General features: G+C 46.7%; 1 protein-coding gene across 1 annotated transcript; it reads right to left on the reverse strand.

Annotated features, from left to right (window-relative positions):
- Positions 1 to 84: 84 nt before the first annotated feature.
- Spt5 (Transcription elongation factor subunit Spt5) lies at positions 85 to 4,921 on the reverse strand. Its single transcript, XM_076136701.1, has 4 exons — positions 4,589 to 4,921; positions 4,426 to 4,504; positions 3,461 to 3,592; positions 85 to 3,150 (listed from the first exon to the last, which is right to left on the reverse strand). Exons 1-4 carry the CDS (start codon positions 4,792 to 4,794, stop codon positions 343 to 345), a joined length of 3,225 nt encoding a protein of 1,074 aa, XP_075992816.1. The 5' UTR covers positions 4,795 to 4,921; the 3' UTR covers positions 85 to 342.
- Between the last annotated feature and the right edge of the window lie 695 nt (positions 4,922 to 5,616).

Raw genomic sequence — 5,616 nt, forward strand, 5'->3', positions numbered from 1 at the left:
TTGAAATTCAACTGCTGGGAATTAGCACTAGTGAAACAGTCTGTCAGTATTTTACGGTTAGGGTCATATAAAAATAAACAATAGTTGCTGTAATAGTTTATTTTTACTTCACGTAAATAACATTTTTCCATAATGTCTCATAAATACGGGGGCTTAACTGTAGCTTTAACGCAAGAGTCGTAAAATATAGAGTCGGAAAATAGTTCACGTATATGTCTGATAAAGTAACTTTCAGTAGAATATATTGTAATAGTATAGTAGTGGTCAGAGTAAACGATAAATAAACAGAAGATTCCCCTACAGAACATCTAGCGACTAATATGAATTTTATAATATGAGGATCTATGCGGTGCTCATCTTGCAGAGGTGTCTCAGCTGCATGATCTTGATGTCGTCGGTGCCGAACTTGACGACGCCCTCCTGGTTCTCGATCGAGATGAGCTGGCCCACAGCCTCCCGGTCCTCGCCGGCGATGACCTTGACGCGGTCCCCGGACTGCGGCACGACGGGCTCCAGCAGGTCGGCCAGCACGTTGACGACGCGGTCCTCCAGCGGCAGGTACAGCGCCACGGAGCCCGCCGACAGTCCCCGCACCACCCCGCTCTGTCCCGCCAGCGCGTCGTCGTCGGCGCCGGCGCGCACGCGCACCTCCACCTCCGTGGTGTGCCAGTCCGGCGCCGCCTCGCCCGACGGGAACGGGGAGCGCGGCGAGTAGCCGCCCGGGCTGGGCGTGGCGGGGTAGCCGGCCGTGTAGCCCGCCGGGCTGGGGCTCGGCCGGTACGGGCTGTACGTGTGGTCCGAGCCGTACATGGTGCCCGGCGTCTGCGGCGTGAAGGGCCCGGCCGCGTAGGCCGCGTCCGAGTCGTCGAGCGCCCCGTACTCGAAGTCCGCGGGGCGGGCGGGAGTGTTGGCGGCGGCGGGGTCCCAGGCGCCGTGCGCGGGCGTGCGGGCCCCCTCGTGGGACGGGGTCGCCGAGCCGTAGTGCGGGGTGCGGTTGCCGACGTCGTAGATGGGTGTGGCCGAGCCGTGCATGGGGGTCTTGATGCCGGTGTCGCGGTAGGTGGGGGTCTGCGCCCCCAGCGTGGGCGTGCGGCCCGGAGTGCGGGAGTAGAAGGAGCTGGCTCCGTCGCGCGCCGTGTTGGCGGCGCCCGCGATGTGGGAGCGGTCCACGGAGATGGTCTGACACGCCGAGTGCAGCTCCACGCGGGCCGTGCTGCCCGTGGCGTCCTTGACGATGCCCACGTTGCCCTTGTAGGGCCCGCCCGTGATCTTGATGGTCTGTCCGATGAGCTCGCGGTCGCGGGTCACGCCGCCGCCGCGCCCGCCCCGCCCGCCGCGGCCCCGGGGCGTCATGCCGCCGCGACCCGACGGGTGCATGGGGGACTGGATGCGCGGCGACATGAAGCCTAGCGACAGGCCCGCCGTGGCGTTCGAGTTCTTATTTCCGCCGGCGAGTTGCAAGTGCCTAGTCTTGCACACGAATATACCGCCGTTGTCCAGATACATGCGCGATTGAAGGAACGCGAAGTTTCTGTACAGATGCTTGATCTCCCCGTTGCGACCGGCGTGCGGTCCGTCGATAACTTTCACTATGTCTCGCTTCTGAATAGTGTTTTGGTCGGAGTCGAGAGCCATAGTGAACCTACTCTCGCGACGTTTCTGTAACGCTTGAGGCTTGCACTCGATTACTTTACCCTGCATGCCGAGAACGTGAAAATTTTCTTTCTCGAGGCGGACGATGACGCCGACCGTTTGTGGGTCCAGTTGTACGATATCACCCCACTGGAACTGACCGAGCGAATCTACACCGGTGGCCATGTCTGAGCACAACTGTAGATCACGCGGCAATACTTCTAACTCGTGCATAGTGAGATCGGACACCAACACGACCCTGTGTGGTTCGACACGCACGATCAGACCCGTGTCTCCTTCGTACCGCCCCGCCAACACCTTCACATGGTCACCTTGCTTGAAGTACTTTCTCAATTCATTTGGTTTGAAAACCAAAGGATCTTTCAAAGCTTCGTGTTTGGGCATAACCGTGATCATGGAGCCGTCGATAGCGATGATCCTAGCCTGCAGGTTGGCCAGATCACCGGAGCACACCTCTACATTGTCACCCATTGAGAATGAGTGTAGACTTGTTGGGTCATCTTTGGCTGGCGCTGCTAATTCTATGTCAATACCTTCAGGCTGTTCTTCGAATCTTTCCAGCTCTGTGAGTGTGGGCTTCACACCCTCGGCCAAGATGGCCGACATAGTGAAGTTCTTGTATAAGAAACCCTTACGGGAATATCTGTTACCTTCGAAAATCAAGAAGTCACCATCGGATGTGACCTCACCACCAATAGCTCTGATGGCTTCAGGATCGAAGGGCTTCGCGGCGGGACGACGCTTCTTTTTCCTCTTAGCCGCCTCACTCTCACTCTGAACAGTTCGTAAAGCTCCTCTCAGTCTTGTATAGTCTATTCTAGGAAGCAACTTGAGATGGACCTGATTTTGAGCAAGATCTACATAGTCCACCTGCGCAATATCATCTTTGTATAAACCTCTCTTCAGTCTGACCCATTGTTTTGATTTCAAACCTGACTGTTCTTTGACTACTCTGAGTACATCAGTCATTTCTTTGATGGGAACCATCTCTTGCTTCCAGACACCCATTCTCAATGTACCAACATTATCTATGATGGCTTTAACATGAGTTTGTTTATAGGCTTCAATGTAGATGTACCCTTTGACTCCTTCAGGGGCCACAACAGATTTAATTTGGAAAGGTTCTTCAGAGAACTGATAAGCAATGAACTTTCTCATGAGAAGTAATACTGTGGCCTTCTCTTCACCTATTCTGCATTTGACCATCCATAGATTGGGGTCTTTGATGCCTGGCAGTAAAGTCTGTTGTGTGATTTCATCTGACATCTCCTCACCACCCTCGCCAAAGTGTCTGAGTGCTGCAGATTCGTCAGCATACTTATTTCTTAGATATTCTTCAATTTCTTCTTCTTTCTGTGAGTCCCAGAGGTTTGTTCCTCTCCTGCGCCCTTCAATTTCTCGAGCAGTAGGTCCGATTTCATCGACTTCATTGCCAACAATGCCCATTTCTTGGGCTCCCTCTTCCCATTCGTCATCTTCGTCAACTTCATCATCCACCTGAAGTTAAGAAACAGATGTTTGAATTGTTTTCATGTGTAATTAAATTTTTTATAAAAATCAATATCAAGCTGAATAATGTAAGCTTTACAAAATTGTGTGTAATCACTTTTACTAGACTCATTATGGAGTCAATTTGGCAAAAATTATTTACTTTCTGATCAACGGGCTTATCACATAACTCAGAAGACAACTAGTATATGTCAAAATGATGATCACTATTAATTACATTGCTGCTTTGACATGACGTGTTAATCACTATAATCAAGGGGACAAAGCAATATACAGCATACTGGCTTTCCAGTCTTACCTCAGCTTCGTCAATAATGAATCCTCCATATCGGCTGTCCTTCTTACGTTTCTTTCTCAGTCTTTCTTCTTCTTCATCTTCTTCGTATTCCTCTGAGTCTACCAGGTCTTCACCTTCAGGCTCTTGCTCATCCTGCAAGTCAAAACAATAAATATATTACTTTTTCATAGTACAAACCACCATTTTGTGTACATTTAACAATAACAGTAAACTGAGTCTGACCCTTCAGTGGTCTTGTCAGTTATTCATTCCACTTGGTTATGAGAGTGAAGGATTGAAGAGTGTACCATTGTATGTGCATACACATGGACACTGTTACTGTAATAGCTGGTATCATTTGGTAACCTCGCCTCCAAATAAAAACTATTTCTATGTGATGAATATTCAAGAATGGGCACAAAGTTAGTTAGCTTGTTATATAAAGTAAAATGTGTAAGAGAGACCACTACGAGTTTAGTACAGAACAAGAATTGTAGCTGTGTACAGTAAACGGATGTCTTATTGCCCATAGAGGCATATAAAGCTGTATTTGATGAAAAATATGTTGAAAACGTGTTTGTATCATCAATAACATAATTTGAGACACATTTTTACAATGCAACATCATAAAATGGCTGACCATTGACTAATGAAATAAGAATGTTGACGGCAATATTAAGCTGCTGTACATGGGTGTGGTTGCAAAAAAGTAGAATGTATTCTAAAGGCTTTTCTTGTCCATTTGCAAGATATAATGTCTGTATTGACCTAATTGTAATCAGGTCAACAGAATTATGAAAACCAAGACTACAGACTATTGATTACCTCATTGGAACTATTTATAGTAGCTCTTACCCCAGAAACCACAAGATTAGATTAAAATACAAGTAGGAACATGTTTTTGAAGAATCAATAAGAATTTGTTGGTTATCAACTTTCTTTCACAATGAGGAGTTACACTAGCACAACTAAGTTAATATTTATACCTCGACTTCTTCATCGCCGGATGCTTCTTTGGCCTCGTCATCCCTGTTACGGCTGGCGTCGGAGCCCGCGGAGCGACTCCTAAAACACAATAACGCTTATCATAGCTGTTGTCAAACACACAATGTCACACTTCATTTTACACATCATTCACATTTCACTTACCTCGAACGGGACCGAGAACGTGACTTAGACCTCGAGCGAGATCTGGAAGGAGTCCGCGAGGGGCTGCGACTGCCGGATCGCGACCGGGAGCCCGAACGAGACCGTACAGACCGATTTGATGCGACGCTTCTCCGTGACCGCCTAGATGCTACACTGCCCGCCTCGGAACCACTCCCGGAGTAATTACTACCTTCCGAATCCGACATTTTCACTACTTAAACTACAAAAAATCAGTGAATTTGAGCCATTTATATAAATTTCAGCGAAAACACACCATACGTAGCAAAACGTCACAGACGATCAATGTTACCATGCCAAATGCCAAGAAGATCAAGAAAGAATTATGTTAGTGTTGTGAAAATGTGTTGATGTGTTGTTGTGTTTTCACAACACTAATAGTTAATTTTAGAAAATCGTATTTAATATTTTTCTACAAAATTATATCGCAAGTAACTAAGATGGTAAAGAAAACTGATAAATTAATGGTTATTTGCGAATATAACAATACATACTTGAGATCTACCCGAAGATGTACGCGGAGGTGAACCAAATACACCCGATAATAAAGTTTTTAATTATTGTAAATTTTATTATTTTATTAGACTGCGAGCGTATAGATTAATATGTATATATTATTACACTGGGCACGTAACCGCACTTCGAATTGCTATTGAGAATAATCTATTATAAATTAAGGAAAAACAAAACCGTGTCCCACCTGGGAATTAAAAACAGGATCTCATGATCAGCAGCCGTACATATTACCGCCCACTGCCCAGATACTCACATAAAATCACGCCTTTTCCCATAGGGGTAGGCAGAGACCAAACAAGACATAGAAGAAGTGTACAAGGGTATACTTTTTTAATTATTATCACTTCATACTAACAGTATATATTTATTTAAATAACAGTCTAAAAGACAGGTTATTCGCCTAACAATATAATAGAGTAGCCTCCCCCCTCTCTCTCATTCTATAAAACAACCGTAGTATACATTGTCTACGGCTTGACTGGTTTTCTAAAAAA

The sequence above is a fragment of the Anticarsia gemmatalis genome, chromosome 3 (assembly GCF_050436995.1).
Source record: "Anticarsia gemmatalis isolate Benzon Research Colony breed Stoneville strain chromosome 3, ilAntGemm2 primary, whole genome shotgun sequence".
Classification (NCBI taxonomy): Eukaryota; Metazoa; Arthropoda; class Insecta; order Lepidoptera; family Erebidae; genus Anticarsia; species Anticarsia gemmatalis.